Source organism: Ahaetulla prasina, chromosome 2 (genome assembly GCF_028640845.1).
Source record: "Ahaetulla prasina isolate Xishuangbanna chromosome 2, ASM2864084v1, whole genome shotgun sequence".
NCBI lineage: Eukaryota > Metazoa > Chordata > Lepidosauria > Squamata > Colubridae > Ahaetulla > Ahaetulla prasina.
Genome location: NC_080540.1, coordinates 182,883,466 through 182,903,406, shown reverse-complemented (window position 1 = coordinate 182,903,406; position 19,941 = coordinate 182,883,466). Strand labels below are relative to the sequence as shown.

Here is a 19,941-nt window from a genome sequence, read left to right as displayed (position 1 = left end):
ACCCACAGCTACTCTGTCTTGGTGGGGTTGAGCTGGAGCCTGTTCCTCCCCATCCAGACCCGCACGGCTTCAAGACACCGGCCCATCACCTCGACGGCTTCGTTTGGGTGGTTCGGGGTGAAAATGTACAGCTGAGTATCATCAGCGTACAGATGGTATTCCACCCCGAAACCACGGCTAACCTCACCCAGTGGCTTCATATAGATGTTGAACAGGAGAGGCGAGAGAACCAACCCCTGAGGCGCTCCACAGGTGAGGCACCTTGAGGTCGATCTCTGTCCCCCTGCCAACACCGTCTGCGAACGGTCAGAGAGATAGGAGGAGAACCACCAATAAACGGTGCCCCCCACCCCCAATCCCTCCAACCGCCACAGCAGGATACCATGGTCGATGGTATCAAAAGCTGCCGAGAGATCTAACAGGACCAGGACAGAGGAACATCTCCTGTCCCGAGCCCTCCAGAGGTCATCCACCAACGCGACCAAAACCGTCTCCGTGCTGTATCCAGGTCTGAAACCGGACTGGAACGGGTCCAGGTAGACAGTTTCCTCCAGGTATTTAGGAAGCTGATATGCCACCACACTCTCAACAACCTTCGCCAAAAAGCGATGGTTGGAGGCTGGACGATAGTTTGCCAGTATAGCTGGGTTCAGGGAAGGCTTCTTGAGGAGGGGCCTCATCACTGCCTCTTTCAAGGCGGTGGGGAAAATGCCCCCCAACAAGGAAGCGTTGGTAACTCCCAGGAGCCAGCCTCGTGTAACCTCCCGTGTGGCCAGTACCAACCAGGAGGGACACGGGTCCAATAAACATTCAGCCTACCCAACAACCTGTCCATGTCATTGGGAGTCACAGGATCAAACTCAAACTCAAATAATTATGCTTAATGTTATTATTATTGTATTCTTACTAAAAGACATGTTAAGAGGAAAAAGAAATAGGCTTATAATGTTCAACTGTTTAATATACTATAATTTTAAGATTAGAGAGTTAATATTAAAGTGAATGATGTAAATGCTGAAGGTTGTTGCACAGAGATATTTGTACCCAGAGGACACACTGTTTAAGGAAAGATGGAACGTTTATTTTTTGAAAAATAAAAAATAAAAATCTTTTTATAAAAAAAAAGAAATAATTTCGTTGATCATTTGGAAAGCTTTAACAGCTTGCAAATCCACTTACAGTGCCTCCTTATTCAAAGGGAATCTAATCAAAATTAGTAAACTTCTGAATGTGTCTTCTCATGAGTACCTAAATGTCTAATGCTAGTACAGTTATAAATTTAAAATATCAGTCATTCTACATATTCATTATGTTTCTGCAACAGCCCATTTCTTCTGAAAATTCCCTCTTAGGAAATTTAATTTAATTTAATTTAGAAGCACCATTTCTTTTGAATTGTATTTAATACCTTAGAAAAAATTAACTTGTAGAAAGCTGAATTCTAGGACTTCTCACATTATATTAGGGAAAGTGGGTTTTAATTTTACTCTGAACCAGGAATTGTATGATCTGGAAAGCCCAGACCTCTTGCAAATCTCCAGAGGCCTAAATTACCTGGATTTGGTGGTATATGAAGAGGGTGACACTGTGCCCCGTATTTATAAGATCAGCCTTAAGTGAGCCCTGCCCTCTGAATAGTCTAGTACCCTATTTTTAATAATGGCCAGCCAAATGCTTCAGAAAACCCCATAAATAAAGCATGAAGTAAACAGCTTAATTTGCTGATTTATAATTGCACTGTGGTTTAATTTTATTTTATTTTATTTATTTATTTATTTGCATTTATATCCCGCCCTTCTCCGAAGACTCAGGGCGGCTTACACTATGTCAAGCAATAGTCTTCATCTATTTGTATATTACATACAAAGTCAACTTATTGCCCCCCCCAACAAGCTGGGTCCTCATTTTACCTACCTTATAAAGGATGGAAGGCTGAGTCAACCTTGGGCCTGGTGGGACTTGAACCTGCAGTAATTGCAGGCAGCTGTTGTTAATAACAGACTGTTTTAGCAATCTGCGCCACTCAAGGACCCACCTGTCCACACCCAAATTAACCCAGTTTTGGTTGCCCTTCCCCTCAGCATGGGAAAAGCAGACTGTAGAGGCCCCCACCCCCACCCCCCAAAAAAACCCCACAGGGTAGATGGGGTGCTTATCTGGAACTTGAAGGGAAGGATCGTTGGCAGATGAAAGGTCAGAGGATAGAAAGAAACAAGAATGTCTCCTCTCACCAGTTACTGGGATAACTTACGAGTTGAAGCGTTTGGTCAGACTGCGATGCAGCTTTGGTGAGTTGGGGCAGGAATCAGTTGGTGGCTCTATCATACAAGAAATGTAGTAGCTGGAGGAGAAAAGTGAAGACAGATTCTGTAGCTACATCTTCTCAATTGTTGACTGAGAATACACATGGCACTTTGGGGTTTATGGCCTGAAGTCTCAGCCCCATATCTCCCCTTACTTTTTACTCATCAATTCCCAGAACCCTTTCTGATTCTCTGTCCTGCCCCATGCTCTCGTTGGGTCCTTCACCCCTGCTCATTACTGTTCACCCATCCTTTAGCTGACAAATACCAGTATAATATTTACTGCTCCCATTGCTAACCCTATCTTGCCTCTTCTGAGTCTATTCTGAGTCATTGTCAAACGGTATTGTCCTGATTTAGGGCTGAGCCTCTTCTTTGGGTAAGATGCCTTTGCTGTCTTTGCTGCTGTCCCCATTCCAAGGGGGAACTTTTACCATTCACTGCAGCAGCAATTGAGCTCGTCTGTCTCCAAGACTCTACCTGGGCTTCTCTAAGCTGGTTTCACACCATATTTGGCAGGTTCCAAGTTGTAGTAAAACAATATGGAATACAGAGACATGGAAGAACAACTAGGCCAACAGCCTCCTTTCCTCCTTTCTCCTGCCTTGATTGTACAATGATCTACATCTTGAAAAGCAGAAGAGCTGAATCTAACCTGGTAGTGGACAACCACTCTCTTACTCTGGTAGCCGGGAAGGAGAGGAATGACTAAACTTTACAAATATAATGAAGTTGTAAAACTAGCAATAAAAGAATCATTTCAGTATCCTCATTATTTTCTGAACACTAGTGATGAAACAAAATAGGATTGCTGCCTGTTAATGGAAATATCATCATCAATGCCATTTCACAATCTACTAAAGTGTAATAGCATAAATATGTATCTTCTTCCCCAAATAAAATAATCTGATCTTTTCTCTTCTGCTTTTCTTGGCAATGTATGGTCACTTTGCAGAGTAAGATGGGCAGCATATGATAAATAGATAGACAGACAGACAGACAGACGGAGGGACGGATGGATGGATGAAGATATAGATGGATATAGATATAGATAGATAAACTCCATTTAGATATGGACTAATTCAGTAAAGATTCAATAATAGTATATTTGAAGAAAACAATTTGGATGATTTTTTTTCAGCAGGGAAAGGGCACACATAGCACAGAATCAAGCTGCTCTCTGTCTTGCCTTTGAGAAAGGCCCTGCAAACTGATTTTTTTCTGATGTAAAAAAAATGATAAGTTGTCTTGAGCACACTTTAAATTTGCAATTATTGCTGCACTTAAAAATCACTAACCAGAGGTGCAATCTGAGTGATACAAGTGTTAGGAGTGCCTAATGCTTTCGCCCACCAAACAATTTTCTGTCCATCCCCAGCAGAAATCTCCCTTCCCACCTCTGGTCTTCAGAAAGCTGCCGCTGGTGGTGGAAGGCCAAGTGGAAGGATGGATTCAGGCAAAGATTGTATCCCTGACAGGACTGTTGCAGATGACAGATGCAGAAGAGGACTGCTGCTTCCTGAAGAAGAGGGGTGCATATGACAGAGTCACACTGTTGCTGGGATTGCATCCATGTCCATTCTCCTGGTGACCAGGATTATGCCTCCCCATCCCAGAGCTAAGCACAAAACTAGGAAAAGTTAGCTCCTACCCTTATCCCTCCAGTTCTTCTAACTTCGATTTACCTTGCGCCTCTTCTCAAAGTTAATAAGCTGACCCTGTGGAATTGGAAAAAGAAAACAAAATGGAGACAATGAGCAGCACATGGAGACAGAATTTAAGCAGCAGCTAGTTAAACCAGCTCCCATTAATATTTTGTGTGCAAAGTTCAATCATCCCGTTTATTTTTAACTAAAAGGAATTCAAATAGCAGAGTGAGAATTTAGACAACTGAGTCCAACCAAAAAAGTAAGAAAGAATCTGGTGATATTTTAAAGAGTAAACAAGGTATTGGGACACATGATAAATTGGACAACACTTCATCAGATACAAGACAAAAACAGCCCCTTGGCAACAACTGGCAACTTCTCCCTAACTCATATACGCACACACATAGAAGCATAGATGGCCAGCAAATACCCCATTCTCAATTATTACTGTCCTCTAGAGATGAACTGGCAGGCAAGTCCATAATAGAACCAGTACTTCACCAGATACTTAGTTTCTAAATTGAATAGTAACAGATCGCTTGAATTTGACTCAGTAATGGACTGGCATCCACCTTGATACAGTGTCTTCAGAACAGGTGTTGATTGGTTAGGGAAAGTTTCCTTCTTGAGTAATTGTGCCATTTGGTGTGAGCTGCAGATTCCTTGCCAGCCTCCAGAGTGATCCCAGATACATCACACTGCAACAGTTCAAATTTATGTGCTAATCATTCTTCAATGTATGGGGCATCCCTTCTCCTGATGATGTTTGGTACAAATAAAGCCATTCACATTCATTCAATATTTCAAACGAGATGGGGTTAAATAAATAAGTTAATTTGAAATGCCCACCCAAGTGTCATGGGAACAATTGTTTGTCCCCAGATGCTCACCACATTCTCCTTCCCCCTCTTTCAGCCCTCTTTCAAAGATGCTCACCTCTACAAAATCTGGCAGTGCTGTATCCAACATGATCAGATCAGTTAAAAAGATGCCAAGGTATGGGATGGTAGGTATCTGCAACAAAAACCCTGGATTCATTAGGTGGGTATGCCATGCCATGACACTAGCAATTGCAAGCAAGGAAAAAGGATGGTATAATTCTCTCCGTCTCCTTGTGGGATCCCACCCTCCTACCATACCCGCTTGTCAAAGATTGCAAAAGAGGTGCATGTGTGTAAATCTAAGACCATGATATGAAATCAAAATTGCAAAGTTTCTATGAATGCAAACATTAAGCAAGTCTGGCTGGATGCAGTCAAGAAGGCAAAGCTCATACCATTTGCACCAGTTTAAATCTTACCTTCAGAGAAGTCCTGACTGGTGTTTGACGATTTCTCCATCCATCGCAAGGACCCTGAGTATCTCCTTCCTACAGAAGAGCCCCAAAGGGCAAACTGATTTCAGCTGATACAAAATTAAAATGTACCAATTGACTATGTTAGACTGCACCAAGAATCAGTCAGTAAAAAATGTCAGTATTTTCCCTCACTACTTCCATAAGAGATGGAAAACCATTTGAAAAACCATACTTGTGCACTACATTCTTTTTCCTTCTTCTCAGGAGATATTTCCCCTACCTGCAGCAAGATTTCTCGGCAGTTCAAGTGATTGTGATCTTCGGAGAAGATCTGTGAGAGCTTTCGAAAGGAGTTCCTGATGTCTCTGCGGGATAAAATGCAGAACTGCTTGATGTGTGGTCAGTCTAATGTGCTGGTGCTTCCTTTTTTGCAGAATTGCTCTCCAAGAAAATCCCTGGGATTTGCCATGTGATTGTGGTTTTTTGCCAAAGGGAAGGCAGTGAAGTATATTTGACCAGCCCCTTTGCTGTCTTTTATCTCATTCCCTTATAAAGACTCACCTGTTGACTGCAGCCCAGGTGCGCTTTAATCGGTAAATAGAGTTGGACTGGAGAGCAGAGAGGATGGCGTACAGTGAGGAGAAATTCCTTAAGGCCCGGCATTGCTGGAAGTTTGGTGTTGGGGAGGAAAAGACAAATATAGTTCAGCAAGAAATGAAAGTTTATAGCTGTGTGAACTAAGCTTGCAAAAGAGAAAGACAAAGAGAGAGAGAGTGGTACAATCAGTTAAATAAAAGTATAAGTTTATTGGTTTAATCAAATTAACCTGACATTAAAGGGAGAGCTGAATTTAAAATGAAAATGTGTGTTTTTAATATTTAATATTAATATTTACAATCATGTATAAATTGGAGATTATCTCATATTTTTTTTTTTTTTTTTTTTTTTTTTTATAAAAAGTTTTATTTTTACAATCATATCAAATAATTCATCCAATGTACAGTTATATACAATTAGTCGGGCTTGCCCAGTCACCACCACCCTTTTTAACACTCTTCCCTCTTCTACCTTCTTTTACTTTCCAAACCTTCCTCTCCTTCTCTTATCTACATCCACTCCTCCCTCCACCCTACACCTTCCTTCTCCCTCTACTATCCCTCTTCCTTCCTCTTCTCCTCTTTCCTACCTCCTACTCTCTCTTTTCTCCCTCCCCACCGTTCTAAAATGGTAACTATGCAGACCCGACCCTACATTAATTATATTTCTTCAATAATCCCTGTACATTAACCATCACTCCATCTCTACCAAACCCCCAATTCCCTCCCCTTACCCCCACCCCCACCCCCACCCCGACTTCCCAGAACAAAATGCAGGGTATCAAAACTAACAATCATAATCCAAAATAATTCCTAAATTATAATCTTTAGTCACACCACACTTAGTCACACTCTCAATTCCCCTCTCCTTCAAAAATATATCTAATACAAAATATTTCCTAAATTTACTCATATGCTATTCGATATTTTTTTTTATCTGATACTTATTTTAAATATAATCAATCCACATTTTCCATTCTAAAATATATTTTTCTAGTATATAGTCTTTCAAGTAAGCGGAGATTTTTGTCATCTCTGCCAGATTTGATACTTTGAGTGTCCATTTGTTGTTTTGTTTTGTCCATTCTTCGATTGTAGGTAATTCTTCTTTCTTCCAATACTGAGCAATCAAAAGTCTTGCGACTGTTATTAAGTTCAAAATCAATTTAGTCTCTATAGCTGTATAGTCCATAATTATTCCTAGTAGAAAGAACTGCGGAGTAAACTTAATCTTCTTTTTCAAAATATTCTGCATGATCCACCAGCCTTTAATCCAAAATACTTTAACTTTTTTACAAGTCCACCATATATGGTAATAAGTAGCATCTTCACAATCGCATCTCCAACATTTAGCAAGATCTAATATGTGTTTCTTGTAAACAGGTAATGTCATTTTTAAATTATTTCAAATAATGAAATACTTTCCTTCTCTTCTCCGGTGAATTCAGGCCATTAACATTCCAAGATAATAGTTTAATTGCCATTATCGGCCAAAGGAAACTTTTGGAACACCAGCCGCAGATCACATTTTACTTTAGGCCTTGCTCCTCCCACTGTTTCCATTGTAGTAGTTGCCAGTTGTTGTTGTGCCTTCATCTCTTGTTCCTTGCGTTTAGCAGCAGCTCTAGTCAGCCTTTGTTCTTTTGAATCTAAACCCGTCGTAGGTATTTCCAACACTTGTAATAAATCTTCTTCCATCACAATCTGTTCTTGTACCTGCTTCACTTCTCTTTCCTTCACTTCAGCCTCCCTTCTTCTAGCTTCCAATGGGGGAAGACTTCCAACTTTTAATACCTCAACATAAAATTCTCTTGCTTTTCCAACCGTATTGAAACGATGTACTTTCCCTGCATAATATACTATTATACCAGTTGGAATATCCCATCTATATTCAATCTGATGTTTTTTAAGTTCATTCACCAGGAAGGCAAATTCCTTCCTAGCCCTTAACATTTTGGTGGAATTTCCTTTAATATCAAGATATCTTGACCAGCAATCTGAATCTTCTCCCCCTTATATGAAGCTTGCAAAATCTGATTTCTCACTATTCTGTTTGTAAAATAAATAACAACATCCCTTGGCAACTTTTTTTGCCTTGCTATCCAAGAATTCACACGATATATTTTTCAATTTGATAAGCCACATCTGCTGGACGAGCTGCTAATATCTCAGCAAATACTTCAGAAAATTTTCCTTAAATTCTCTTCCTTATTTTCTTTCAAACCTCGGATTCTAAGAGCAAATTCCATATTTCTGTATTGTATCAAAACTATTTCATCCTCTGTCTTTTCCATTTTACTTTGAAATTCATCCATTTTATTTTCTAATTTTGAATTATGTTGCTTAATTCTTCAACCTCCTCTTCCAATAAAATCACATTCGTTGCCAAACTTGTACTGCCATTACAAATCCTTCTTTAACTTCTTTATTTCCCACTTGAATTTCTGATATCTGCTCTTTCATTTCAGACATCTCATCAGTTATAACTTTAAATTTTCTTCTATAAAGCCTTTTAAGTTCTCTTGTAACGCCTCTAAATTCAATGTTCTAGTCTCTGCTGTATGAGCTGGAGAGGCACCAGCTGATAAAGTTCCAGAGCTCTTTGTTACAGTAGACTTTAATTGTTTGGCTGCCATCTTCTATAAAATTATTTATTTATTTATTTCCAACTTAATATTCACTTTAAATCTTCTTAACTTCTGAGAAACACAGTCTTTTAAAGCAGTATTTAAAAAATCTCCCTAGATTCTATCAGCAGGCAGCAAAGAGTTAAAGCAGCAAGTAACATGCAAATTACCAACTGCAGAGGCACACGCTGAAAGTATCACTTTCGCTTTCCACTCGTTAACTTGTTAACAATTCGCCTCCATTTTCTTGCTGTTTTCAAGCTTGTTACAAAGTATCGGGGAATCGGCTTGGCTACTTGCATAAAGTTCTCCCACTTTCGTTCTGTCCGGTATAATCCTTTATTGTCCAAAATAAATCTCGGCGTTTGGTCGTGGTGATTGGTTCCAAAGCAGAAGAATCCTCGGATCTGGAGCACTTGGTTACTGGAGGAACTTAACCCTTCAAACCCCTTTTTTCTCAGGGGCTTTAGGGAAATTCAACCTCTGCCCTCAGCTCACCCCTTCTCCTTCTCCCGAAGAGGGGGTTTTCCGAACCGCTGGGCAGCAGATTTAAGCTGTCCTAGCGATTCCACATAATCCAGAGGTTGGTGATCGTAAAGATCACCGCCATCACCTACGGTGCCAAACCGGAAGTCATTATCTCATATTTTTAACAACCCAAGAATGCAATCCAAGAATGCAGAGCCCCTCTCTGAGGGATATGTTTGGTTAAGAAATGTGAAATATAAATAAATATATAAATGATAATAAATAAGTTCTGAAAATGTACATCTCAAATTAAATGGAAATATTTCTTTAAATATGATTACTATTGGATATTTAAATGTGTTGATTTACCTAATTTTAAAACAATTTATTAAAATAATGTTCATGTTCAACACGTTCATTCATACTTTTCATGTTCAACACATTCAAAATTGCTTTTTTTAATTGAAGCAATCTGCACTTTTGGTCCTCAGAATAGTGAGGCCTGTCAGATCTTCCAATTTCAGCTTCTTCACTTTGCTGGCATCCTGCCATAAATCGCAAGAGGGGGAAAGGAATTTGGGGAAATAAAGTTGGGGCACAGGAGTGAGAAGGCAAACGCGGGAGGGGGGATCACACTGATGAGAACCAGAGTGCCAAACCAGAAAAAAGCAGCCACCAAGAACACCTGCCCTGGATTAAGAGGCACCAAACATGCAAGCAGTTCCCAAACATCTAAATGCCATACTGTTGGGCACTGATGGATTAGTCATGGCAGGAGGGCTAGAAAAAGGGGGGAAAGTGTAACCTTTGTGTGGGAATAATCAGATCTAGCTTTACTAGCTTTGCTGCAACCACTTAACTTGAATAACAGCATGCAGTTCTGGGACAGCTGACAAATGGGGTTGGGATAGGTGGGCTTTTATACATTCTTTGGGGATTTGTGTTTGAAATGCTCCAGGTGGTTGTGCAATGTAGTGAGCTTTGTGTCTTTTGCTAATCTAATGTTGTGGGTTACTCCTATTATGTCCTAAAAGTCCTGTCCTGTCCTTCTTAATCCCTGGAACTGAAGGTGTTTTGTTTTTGAGTAGAATGGCCCAATCTTTCTTAATGGGCACAAAATATCCATCTCTAAAGACTTCAGGTACCTGCTAGAGGCTGTTGGGGCTGCTTTCTGCCTTTGCTAAGATTTTTCTCCATTTCTCCTTGGGGAAATATAATATTCTGCCTCTTTTAATATTCCCTAAAACATTTCATTCTCTGGGTAGGGAGGCTTCCTATAGACCTAAGTTGGGGCAGATCTGACATTAAACTGTCCATTATTAATCTATTGAAAACCAAAGGGGAAGGGAGACCTAAACCTAACCAACTTCTAAAGTGGACAATGGAATGCCAAGTGGCATACGAAAAGCTCAAACACTTATTTGCAGCCAAACTTGTACTAAAGTACCCGGGCCTAAATGCCCCCTTTTTCATCCAGGCAGATGCTAGTGATGTAGCAGTGGGTACCATATTGCTGCAGAAAAATGACCAAGGGATCCTGCAGCCAAGCACTTACACTTCCAAGAAACTAACCAAGACAGAATGCAGATGGACCTATCTTCATAACCAATCATTATTTTGACCTAGGAAAGATTGATATCAGATTTGTCTAAATATGACAAAGTTGGATTCCCCCAATGACTGTCCAACAGAGATCCCACTTGTGTAATGTTCATTGCCATGCCTACTCTAACTATTCCTTGTATACATATCTACAGAATAGAGTATAAGATACAACACTACAGTAACCTAAAGTCCCCTATGAGACTATAAAGTTGCTTATTGTGCCTAACTAAAGGCTCCCAAGGAATCATACCATATTTTATGGAATTTAAAAGAGGTATTTATTCTGATGACCAATTGACCAATACTGGGGCTACAGCAGGGTTGAAATGTTATCGGTTCTCTTGAACCAGTAGTAAAAAATGCTATCTGTTGAATATGCAAGTAGGAGTGAGTCATCAGCCAGTAGGAGTGATGTCATCAGCCATCACTCATTGGTTCATTTTCCCCAGTGAGAAAATGAACAAGCATCAGTGGCTGACAGACTGGACAGCTCCCAGTAAAAGGAACTGCAGCCTTGAGCAGCCCTCAGTCCGTAGTTATTTTTTGTTGTTGTTCCTGTTGCCTGAAATAAACGGTTGTTTTACTTCACTACGATTGTCTTGCCTCCCTGTTGGTGTCTGGATTTAACACTACTGGTTTGGGTGAACCGGTATTTCCGACTATCAGCTGGACAACAATCAGCTGTGATGCGCTGTTTATATTAGCTAGAATCGTTGCATTTCCTGCTTTCTAGCTAATCTAAATCGCATGGCACAGCGGATTCCCCCCCTCGCTATTCTACTTATCTTTGCAGACTCAGAAGACTTCAAAATGTTCCTTTTTTAGTGCTGCACAGGGGCGCCTCAGGTAGCAGACTCACAGAACCAGTAGCAGACTTCAGAGGATTTCACCGCTGGGCTACAGGATACCTTCCTCTCTCAACCTCTTCCCTTTTAGAATAGAATAGAGCTGGAAGGGACCGTAGAGGTCTTCCTGTCTAGCCCCCTGTTCAAGCAAGAGAACCTATACTATTTCAGATAAGTGACTGTCTAATGTCTCTCCTTAAAATCTGCAGTGATGGAGCATCTACAATTTCTTAATGGGCACAAAATATCCATCTCTAAAGACTTCAGGTACCTGCTAGAGGCTGTTGGGGCTGCTTTCTGCCTTTGCTAAGATTTTTCTCCATTTCTCCTTGGGGAAATATAATATTCTGCCTCTTTTAATATTCCCTAAAACATTTCATTCTCTGGGTAGGGAGGCTTCCTACAGACCTAAGCTGGGGCAGATCTGACATTAAACTGTCCATTATTAATCTATTGAAAACCAAAGGGGAAGGGAGACCTAAACCTAACCAACTTCTAAAGTGGACAATGGAATGCCAAGTGGCATACGAAAAGCTCAAACACTTATTTGCAGCCAAACTTGTACTAAAGTACCCGGGCCTAAATGCCCCCTTTGTCATCCAGGCAGATGCTAGTGATGTAGCAGTGGGTACCATATTGCTGCAGAAAAATGACCAAGGGATCCTGCAGCCAAGCACTTACACTTCCAAGAAACTAACCAAGACAGAATGCAGATGGGCCTATCTTCATAACCAATCATTATTTTGACCTAGGAAAGATTGATATCAGATTTGTCTAAATATGACAAAGTTGGATTCCTCCAATGACTGTCCAACAGAGATCCCACTTGTGTAATGTTCATTGCCATGCCTACTCTAACTATTCCTTGTATACATATCTACAGAATAGAGTATAAGATACAACACTACAGTAACCTAAAGTCCCCTATGAGACTATAAAGTTGCTTATTGTGCCTAACTAAAGGCTCCCAAGGAATCATACCAGATTTTATGGAATTTAAAAGAGGTATTTATTCTGATGACCAATTGACCAATACTGGGGCTACAGCAGGGTTGAAATGTTATCGGTTCTCTTGAACCAGTAGTAAAAAATGCTATCTGTTGAATATGCAAGTAGGAGTGAGTCATCAGCCAGTAGGAGTGATGTCATCAGCCATCACTCATTGGTTCATTTTCCCCAGTGAGAAAATGAACAAGCATCAGTGGCTGACAGACGGGACAGCTCCCAGTAAAAGGAACTGCAGCCTTGAGCAGCCCTCAGTCCGTAGTTATTTTTTGTTGTTGTTCCTGTTGCCTGAAATAAACAGTTGTTTTACTTCACTACGATTGTCTTGCCTCCCTGTTGGTGTCTGGATTTAACACTATTGGTTTGGGTGAACCGGTATTTCCGACTATCAGCTGGACAACAATCAGCTGTGATGCGCTGTTTATATTAGCTAGAATCGTTGCATTTCCTGCTTTCTAGCTAATCTAAATCGCATGGCACAGCGGATTCCCCCCCTCGCTGTTCTACTTATCTTTGCAGACTCAGAAGACTTCAAAATGTTCCTTTTTTAGTGCTGCACAGGGGCGCCTCAGGTAGCAGACTCACAGAACCAGTAGCAGACTTCAGAGGATTTCACCGCTGGGCTACAGGATACCTTCCTCTCTCAACCTCTTCCCTTTTAGAATAGAATAGAGCTGGAAGGGACCGTAGAGGTCTTCCTGTCTAGCCCCCTGTTCAAGCAAGAGAACCTATACTATTTCAGATAAGTGACTGTCTAATGTCTCTCCTTAAAAATCTGCAGTGATGGAGCATCTACAATTTCTGAAGACAAGCTGTTCCACTGGTTAATTGTCCTCACTGTTAGGAAGTTGCTCCTTAATACCAGGTTGCTTCTCTCTTTGATTAGTTTCCAACCATTGTTTCTTGTCCTGCCCTCTGGTATTTTGGAGAATAATTTGACCCCCTCTTCTTTGTGGCAGCCCCTCAAATACTGGAATACCGCTATCATGTTGCCCCTAATTCTTTTTCTCTTTAGACTAGCCAAACCCAAATCCTGCTGCCATTCTTCATATGTTTTAGTCTCCAGGCCTTTGATCATCTTGGTTTCTCTTCTCTGAACTTTTTATAAGATCTCAACATTTTTTGGTAGCTTGGTGGCCAAAATTGGTTATAGTATACGAGGTGTGGTCTTACTAGGGTTTTATAAAGCAGTATTAGTACTTCATGTGATCTCGATTCTATGCCTCTGTTTATACAACCTAGGATTGTATCAGCTTTTTTGACTGCTGCTGCACATTGCTGGTCATATTCAAGTGATCATCCACTAGGACTCCAAGGTCCCTCTAACAGTTACTGTTTTTGAGTCAAGTCTTGCCTAATCTGTACTTATACCTTTGATTTTTCCTGCCTAAATGTAAAACTTTGCTTTTCTCCACATTAAAATTCATTTTGTTGGATAGGGCCTATTGTTCAAGTTTGTCAAGATCTTTTTGGATCCTGAGCTTGTCTTCTGGGCTGTTGGCTATTCCTGCCAATTTAATGTCATCTGCAAATTTGGTGAGTTCCCCTTCTATTCCTTCATCTAAGTCATTTATGAAGATATTGAAGAGTACTGGGTCTAAGACTGAGCCTTGTGGTACCCACTGCTTACTTCTGTCCATGTGGATCTGGTATCATTAAGGATTACTTGTTGAGTACGGTTTGTCAGCCAGTTACAAATCCATCTGGTGGTAATGTTGTCTGTTTCATATTTTTCTAGCTTACCAAGAAGTAGTTTGTGGTCTACTTTGTCAAATACCTTACTGAAATCTAAGTATACTATGTCCACAGTATTTTGCTGGTATATCGATTCAGTAACTTTGTCAAAGAATGAAATAAGTTTGGTTTGGCATGATCTGTTTTTAACAAACCCATGCTGGCTACTAGTTATAACTTTATTTGCTTTTAATTGTTCGCATATCTGTTTCTTGATTATCTTTTCCAGGATCTTCACAAGTTAGACTGGTCTGTAGTTTCCTGGGTCTGTTTTTTTCTCCCCCTTTCTTGAAGATGGGAAACACATCAGCCCTTTTCCAATCCTCGGGTTGGAAAACCCTCGGGTTTCCCAGTGCTCCAGGATTTTTGAAAGATATGGTACAATGGATCTGAAGAGCTGGTTCTGCCAACTCCTTCAGAACTCTGGGATGTAATCTATCATGTCCCAATGATTTGTATTTGTCAAAGTCAGATAGGTGTTCTCTTACCATTTTCTTGCTTATTTTTTTATTTCTAGTTTGTCTTTTACAGTAGTTTTTTTTTTTTTGTACATTGGGCTATAGTTTCTTTTTGCGTGCAAAGAATGCAAAGAATGAGTTAAGCAGCTCTGCTTTCTCCCTACTGCCTGTTATTTCCTTGCCATCTTCTCTATTTAGTGGACTGTTTCCTTGACTTTTTTTTGTTATCAATATGTTGAAAGAAGCTTTTTTTAATTATCTTTGACTTTTGTTGCAAGTCTTTGTTCATTCTGAGTCTTTGCTTTCCTGACTTCATATTTGCATGTTCTGGCTACCTGCGGATAATCAGCCTTAGTTAAGTGTCCCTTTTTCCATTTCTCTCCAGCCAACCAACAATTGGCCACTGTAGCTTCCCACACAATGTTTTTGTTCATCTTGCCTGCCCTGCAATTGTCCATATGCATTCTGTCCCCATCAAGCACGCTTAATTTTCCCACTTGCAGTGTTCCATCCTATTTTTTATATTCATCCAGAAAATTCAGGATCCCCTTACTTTGGGTAGCAGAAATGTACAGGCTCAGAGCATACAATAATTGAGAAGAATTCACCTCATACAAAAAAATAACAAGAAACCCCTTTCAGGGATGTCAATTGAAAAAGTTGCATTAGTGGTAAACATTGCCAAGAAATAGTCACAAATAAGGAATGCATGTGAGCAGTCACTACATCTCTGGCTCACAGTTTCCCAAGAGATGAACTACGCAATTCCTAGCACCAGCCCTGCTTCATTTTTCCACTGCCCCCACTCTAACCCTATTCTTGACTTACTCTAGCAATTTGGATCCACTTCTCCAGCAGGTGTGCACGCTGGGGAATGCGCATGGCCAGATCCCCTAGCACAGATGTGATGACACAGCTGGTGACTGCATTAAACTGGGTCACAGTAGCACGGACACTGGGAGCCATGTGCTGATTCTCCTTCTTGTCTCGTTGGGACCAAATGCAGCCAAGGCAGTGGAAGGGTAGCACTGCTCTAAACAGGTGCTGGGGAAAGGGAAGGGAAAAGAAAGTACTCAGCACCATTTGAAAGCCATTCAGTGCATTAAGTGATTTCAGAGCAGGTTTTCAAGATCCAAGGTCTCAAATAGACATATTGCAAAGCAAAGAACATCCCGAATTCATGCCCATAGCAGCCACATCCATCCCATCCACTTTATGGTCCTCAGTACCCCCTTTTTACACTAAAGGTTGTCTACCAGAACTGTAAAAAGTGACATAGGCTCTCTGTTCTGTCATCAAGCCAGTTTCAAAAGTTTCAGAACTACCCTACTCATCATAGCCATAGTCTATTTTCTTTTCCAAGTTGTTTTCAGTCCCTGGCCCCAACAGGTCTTACAGCATCCATCAGTGTCAGCTGTTCGGCCACTTCATTCACAGAGAACGACATCAGTGCTGGTATCTCCTCACAGTCATCTGTCCCAACTGCCTCTGTGATAACCTGTGATGGTCTCATCCCTGGGGAGTTGCCTCCTGTAGAAAAATAATGTAATCTATAGAAAAAAGAAGATTCAAACAATGGCTGTAAGAAAGCCATTGCAGCAGACCAAAATGCCAGCATCAAAAACATTCACTCCACACTAACTTTTAATATTTGCTTCCTCAAGAACCTCTGGACTTGTGGGAGATGATGTGCCAGTTGTGCCTTATTTCAGGAATATGTTATAAACAGCCCTTTAAAGTTCTCTTTGGATCATGCAGAATTAATTAATTAATTAATATGCCCTCTGTCTCACTAGCCCAAGTCACTCTGGGCAGCTTACAGTTGCATAAATATAAAAGCATTAAAATTAACAACAATTAAGTCTAAAAACCAACAGCGCAGATGGAATGGGGGTTGGGATTTTGTCTGTCACTCAACCAACTACCTCCAGCATAATGTGCCCCTATCAGGACCCTAAGCCAATTAGCAGAGCCAAGCTTTAAGGGCCCTCTGGAAGTCCAGAAGAATGGAGGTTGATCTCATCTCTGGTGGCAAATTGTTCTGGAGAGGGAGAGCAGAGAAGTCTTTTCTCCTGGACCCCACTAGCTGAAATTTTTGAGCCAACGGGGTCTGCAGAAGGCCTCTTCTGCTGGAGCAGCTGGAGTGGGCCAATCCCATTGTGGTGAGATGGTTCCTCAGACAATCTGGTCCCATGCCATGAAGGGCTTTAAAGGTGATAACTAACACCTTGAATTGGATTCAGAAGCAAACCAGCAATTAATGCTGCTTGTGTAGCAATGGTGTTACATGTTCCACCCTAGAGCCCTCCAGAACTGTTTGCATCACTACATTCTGTATCATTTGTAGCCTCTGAAAACTCTTCAAGATTTGCCCTATGTAGAGCACATTATAGAAATCCAAACGAGATGACTAGGGCATCTCTAGACCACTAGATCCCTCATGCTACTCTATGGAGATAAAAGCCCCCATTAGTAACTGAATTCATTTGCATGACTATATACCAGTGCATTAAATTTAGGAGTATCCAGGTCCTGGTACTCACTGGGCTCAAGAAGGAATATGTAGAATCTATCCAAACAGCCACATATGCCATCTATCATCCTTTAAGCTCTCAGAATAGACTAGAGATAGATTGCATGCCCTCATGTATGGGGTTGGCCTGAAGTAAGTGCCTGATATGGATAGAAAACAAGCAACAACCTATGTTAATATTATAGTTTAATGCCAGATTTTACATATTGTAGGTTCATTTAATCTACAATCAACAATCTATAATTGACAGCCATTTCTATTTACTATCCTCGGCTGTTAGATCTTGTATTATCATGCTATTTATGCTATTGTATTTTTATTATTCAACTGATAATAAAAATACAATAGTATAAATAGTATACTATTTATACTATTATAATAGTATAAATAGCTTTTCTGCCTATCAACAATCTATAATTGACAGCCATTTCTATTTACTATCCTCTGCTGTTAGATCTTGTATTATCATGCTATTTATGCTATTCAACTGATAATAAAAATACAATAGTATAAATAGCTTTTCTGCCTGGAAAAGCAATTTAGTATTAAACAATGGGGCATAAATTTAGAAAAAATAGTTTAGTGGAGTATGAAGAATAAGTAATAAATGTTTGCCAATAATATCTGGCAGAAGAATAGATGGCATCTAGATCCTAAAAAACTAGCCTGTATGTATCCGAATTTGCAAGCTAAATGTTGGAGATGTAACTGTGATGATGCTACTTATTATCATATATGGTGGACTTGTAAAAAAATCAAACCATTTTGGATAAGAATTTGGTGGGTCATGCAAAATATTTTGAAAAAGAAGATAAAGTTTACTCCACAATTGTTTTTACTGGGTATAATTTCAGATTGTACGATAATAGAGAGTAAATTGATTTTAAATTTAATATCAGCAGCCAGACTATTGGTAGCGCAATATTGGAAGAAGGAACATCTGCCTACGATTGAAGAATGGATATTAAAAGTTGCAAATTTAGCAGAGATGGCAAAAATTTCAGCATATTTGAAAGACTGTTCACAAGAAAGATACATAGTGGAATGGAGAAGATGGATTGACTATATTCAAAATAAATATCAGGCCAAGAAATATCAAATGGCTTTCGAATGAACAGACTGCAAGAATTATATTTATATTTCTCTTTATATAAAAGGAGAGTTAAGGTCCTAGGGGAGGATGAGAGTTTATGGATAGTTAGCATAAATTTAGCTTATGATTGTTAGATGTTTGTTATACCCTGTATTTTGCTCTGGGAAGTCTGGGGGGGAGGGGTTGGGAAAAGGGGGAGAGGGGGGAGTTTGGGGGAGGGGGAAGGAGGGGAGATATTTGTTAAAATTTTGTAAAAAAATTTAATAAAAAAAATATCTGGCAGAAGAGATAGGAAAATGGTTATAGTAAAGAACTGTGGGGGAAAAAAGAGAAAGGAAAAAAATATATCTTGAGCCTGTGTCAAAAACCCACTACAGCCACGCCCACTCCCAGCCACATAATACCAATACCCTGGCCCTCTGAGGTCAAACACAACCCTGATGCAGCCTTCAATGAAATCGAGTTTGACACCCCTGTTATATGGTATACTATTCTGGTAAATTTAATACATAAAATGACCACTTAATTTATTTGTATGGATTGATTGATTCCTCGAAGTTCTGTAATGACAAGTTTTAATTTCTGTAGCAGAACAGAATGCAGCACATTTCTCTGTTCTTCATTCCTTAGTGTACATCAGTGACATGAAGTCTAAGAATAATCCAGCATGAGCAGATAATCAGAGACTTCTGTCTTCTTTTAAAATAGCAGCTACAGCTACAGTATGTCTGTGGCTTTGCACAATTTATTCTTATGTGCCAATTGTTGTAAGTAAGGTCAAGGAGTCCGACTTACAGTTACTTCTTATCTGAACTATGCAACACACTTTATAGAGGTTGCTACTGAAGTGTCTTGAAATGACTCCTGCCTTGAGTAGGAGATTGGACTAGAAGTCTTCCAAGGTCTCTTCCAACCTATAATTCTATGTCTTGGGAATTTACATGTGGTCCAGAAGACAGCAGGATAAATAGTTATGGGTGCACTTTGGTAAGTCCAGATATAACAACTACTGTGCAAGCCAAACTGGTTATCAGTGGGCTTTTAGGTGTAAAATCTAAGGTCCTGGTGGCACAGGTCCATGGCACAAGGCCTGGATAGTTGTGGAAACTTCTGTATAATATGTGACAGGGTTGGCATGCACCAGGTCCCATCAAGTAAGCAGTATCACTGAATGGAAGACAGAATGCATTTCTTCTCTGTCACTGCACCTGTTCCACCTAAAATTTGGCTGATATTAACCCTGCTGGTCTTTAAGAAGACCTTGAAGATTTGGATCACCTTCCAGACCATGACTATATAGGTATTATATGTGTAGCTCTCAGTATAATGTATTTTATTTTATTCTATTATTTTAACATTTTCTTTTGCATTTGATATTTTCAACCTAGCCACTTGGCAAGTGGATAGCCATATAAATTGAATAAATACATACTGAAAGTTTACAAATTCCAAAGGGGGACAAATGCCAGTTTACAATTCCATTATCCTGGAATTAACAAGTTCATTGGAGCAAAGTGTCCAACTCTAGTAGGAGAGTCCTCCTCCTTCTCTGGTTACAGAATCAGCATTCTGATGGGAAGAGAGATTGTGGCAGATTTGGCAGCCACCATTGCTCCTCTTCCTGCCATTTTCTTCTTCCTGGGATCAGAATGGTCTGGGAATGTGGGAAACTCCAGGGTCTGTTGAAATCAGTGCTCAGTAGCTCCAGCCAACATAGTAACAACCTTT

The 19,941-nt window shown here is 40.1% G+C and overlaps 1 protein-coding gene across 3 annotated transcripts in view; it reads right to left on the bottom strand.

Moving 5' to 3' along the window:
* Window positions 1-19,941, bottom strand: part of RGL3 (ral guanine nucleotide dissociation stimulator like 3) — a 62,427-nt gene that overhangs the window by 30,028 nt on the left and 12,458 nt on the right. For all 3 annotated transcript variants that reach the window (XM_058171248.1, XM_058171249.1, XM_058171250.1), the window contains exons 5-13: window positions 15,984-16,117; window positions 15,416-15,631; window positions 5,811-5,914; window positions 5,530-5,614; window positions 5,253-5,321; window positions 4,889-4,966; window positions 3,989-4,021; window positions 3,701-3,822; window positions 2,252-2,341 (exon numbers count right to left, since the gene is read on the bottom strand). In XM_058171248.1, the coding sequence (XP_058027231.1) occupies window positions 2,252-2,341; window positions 3,701-3,822; window positions 3,989-4,021; window positions 4,889-4,966; window positions 5,253-5,321; window positions 5,530-5,614; window positions 5,811-5,914; window positions 15,416-15,631; window positions 15,984-16,117 (931 nt within the window). The remainder of the gene's footprint in view (window positions 1-2,251; window positions 2,342-3,700; window positions 3,823-3,988; window positions 4,022-4,888; window positions 4,967-5,252; window positions 5,322-5,529; window positions 5,615-5,810; window positions 5,915-15,415; window positions 15,632-15,983; window positions 16,118-19,941) is intronic.